The sequence below is a fragment of the Austrofundulus limnaeus genome, unplaced genomic scaffold, assembly GCF_001266775.1.
Source record: "Austrofundulus limnaeus strain Quisiro unplaced genomic scaffold, Austrofundulus_limnaeus-1.0 Scaffold314, whole genome shotgun sequence".
In the NCBI taxonomy this organism is placed as follows: domain Eukaryota; kingdom Metazoa; phylum Chordata; class Actinopteri; order Cyprinodontiformes; family Rivulidae; genus Austrofundulus; species Austrofundulus limnaeus.
Window position 1 is genome coordinate 39,308 of NW_013952716.1, and position 2,266 is coordinate 41,573.

The window sequence follows — 2,266 nt, forward strand, 5'->3', positions numbered from 1 at the left end:
CAAATAACCCTCTCTGGGTTCTTCACAGAAAAAAAGGTCCATTTAACATAAACTTTCTGTTGTGCCGTGCACAATCTTAACAGGTCCAAGTTCAGCTTAGTTGTCAGAGCAGAATCTCTTACTTAAATGGCTCATATGAGCAGGCTCTCAAAGTGTTCCTTCCTTATAATCCTTTCGTAGGTTCCAGCAGGCTTGTAGACATTGCTGTTTGCAGCTCTYTCTCTCTCATCAACTTCCCTGTGAAAATCACAAAGCAAGCAGGCTGAGAAACTGAATTAAGTGATACAGCACCTACACAGCACAACCTGTACCACTACCAGTATGGTTGTGGAGATGGATTTTATCCCAGTAGATTTTATTATGATTATATTTTTATAGTCAGAATGACTCATTCAAGTCAGAAAAGTGAGCTTACCTTTGTATGTTCATCAGTGTGAACTTTGGGCCTGCATCTGGCTGGTGAGAAGTCGAATGTCAGGTTCCATTCTAGTCACTGCCASTCTCAAACACTGATGCARATGTTCATCTGTCAATCTTGATCTCATTGGAGTTTTCAGCAGCTTCMAGCGTGAAAAGGTTTGCTCGCAGATATTCGTGCTGCCAAAAAGTGTGGACATCTTCATTGCGTGTTTTCTGATGTTAGGGTACGTGTCGTTTGGGAGGGCGGCATAGAAGTCAATGAGACTGTTGGGCTTGAACGCGTCTTTCAGAACATCATACTCAGCCAACTCAAACTGATAAGAAGGCGGGGCTTCATCAGTGTTAGCAACAAAGGGCTTCTGGAAAAGACGGAATTCTTTTGCATAAACATGTAGTTCACGGAATCGCACACCGAACTGCGCCTTCAGCATTTCCAGTGCTTCCACCCACTTTTCAGCTGGAAACGRGACCGCTGGGTTCTCTGCAGAGAGGTTTTGTGTAGCAGGGAGATGGATGAAGCTGTGCTTTTTCTCTTGTCCCAAAAGCAGCTCTAGTTTCACCTCAAATGCTTTTATGTGGGAATACATTTCACAAATGAGCTTCCCCTGGCCTTGTAGCTGCAAGTTAAAGCTGTTCAGCATTTCTGTCATGTCTGTTAAAAATGTGAGGTGCCATTTCCATTCTGGGTNCTGGCAAACCACATCTAGGCCACCAAAGTCATTCTTTGCTSTATCTGGGCCGAGTGCCATTGCATTGTGTGGGCCAGAGCTGGYGGTGCATTAGGGGACTAAAGCCTGGGATTGGGGCTAACATGTAAAAACAGCTGGGTTATACTGCAGAATTGAATGGGAGTCAATGCTATGTCCCCGTAAAGATAGAATGATGGTTGTGTGTGTGTGTCAGATGCTCACATGCTGATTCACCTCTATATTAAGATCATGTGGAGGAAGTTAGCAACCGAGATAGAGACCTATTCATATATTCAGCATGACTGTGTGTGTGTGTGTGTGTGTGTGTGTGTGTGTGTGTGTGTGTGTGTGTGTGTGTGTGTGTGTGTGTGTGTGTGTCCACTTTATGGGGCTACTCAATAAAAGCCGGGCCGTGATCCACCGGTGTGCATTCATCATCCCATTACGGCGACAAAACCCGGCTCCGGCTACATGAAAGGTGGAATGAATCACCGACGTTGAGCCGTCAATAAAGTCATTTCTGCGTCTCTGCGGCGTGGTGCCCCCCCACCCCCACCCCCCTCCATTATTCAACCAGCTTTATCAGCACCTTGGAAATTACCGGCGGCTCGTAGCTCGGGCCCTGCCTCGCTGTGATTAAGGGCCCTGCCATGGAGCGCTGACAGCAGCTCCGGATGGACCTGGGGCTTTATTTTTTTTATTTTTATTTTTTATTCGAGGGCCCCTTTAATCCATGTGTTCATCCCAAGGAGCGTAGCCGCCCGTCCCTGCCCCTTGGCCCCGCCCCCTCCCTCCACCTCCAGGCTGAAGACTAATTAAAAGCTATAAATGATGTTCTGTGGCTGCAGATAAGAGCGAGCTGAGCTCATTGAGCCGAGGAGATACTGTCCTAATTGGAATTTAATTAAGTAGCCAGAGCTCGGGCCTGCGGGATGAAGATTTCACCGCAGATCAACACGTCCGCACTTCCTCCGCACTTATTATCACTATTAATATTATTCTTCCTCCAAATCACCCAATTAGTGCTTTAAAACATCCATTTTTATTGCAGCTTAAAGCTTTAATTATTACGCGTATTAAGGATTTTTTTTTACTTATCGTGTTGTTCATTTAATTTAAACCAAAACGTAAAAGAAATACACACAAAATATAAAAAA

The 2,266-nt window shown here is 45.3% G+C and overlaps 1 protein-coding gene across 1 annotated transcript; it reads right to left on the reverse strand.

The window, feature by feature from the left end:
* Nucleotides 1–36: 36 nt before the first annotated feature.
* Nucleotides 37–1,108, reverse strand: LOC106527190 (general transcription factor II-I repeat domain-containing protein 2A; the record flags this gene model as incomplete). Its single annotated transcript, XM_014021995.1, is given in 1 exon segment — nucleotides 37–1,108. A coding segment is annotated over 1 exon segment (680 nt), but the record flags the coding sequence as incomplete, so codon positions are not given.
* Between the last annotated feature and the right edge of the window lie 1,158 nt (nucleotides 1,109–2,266).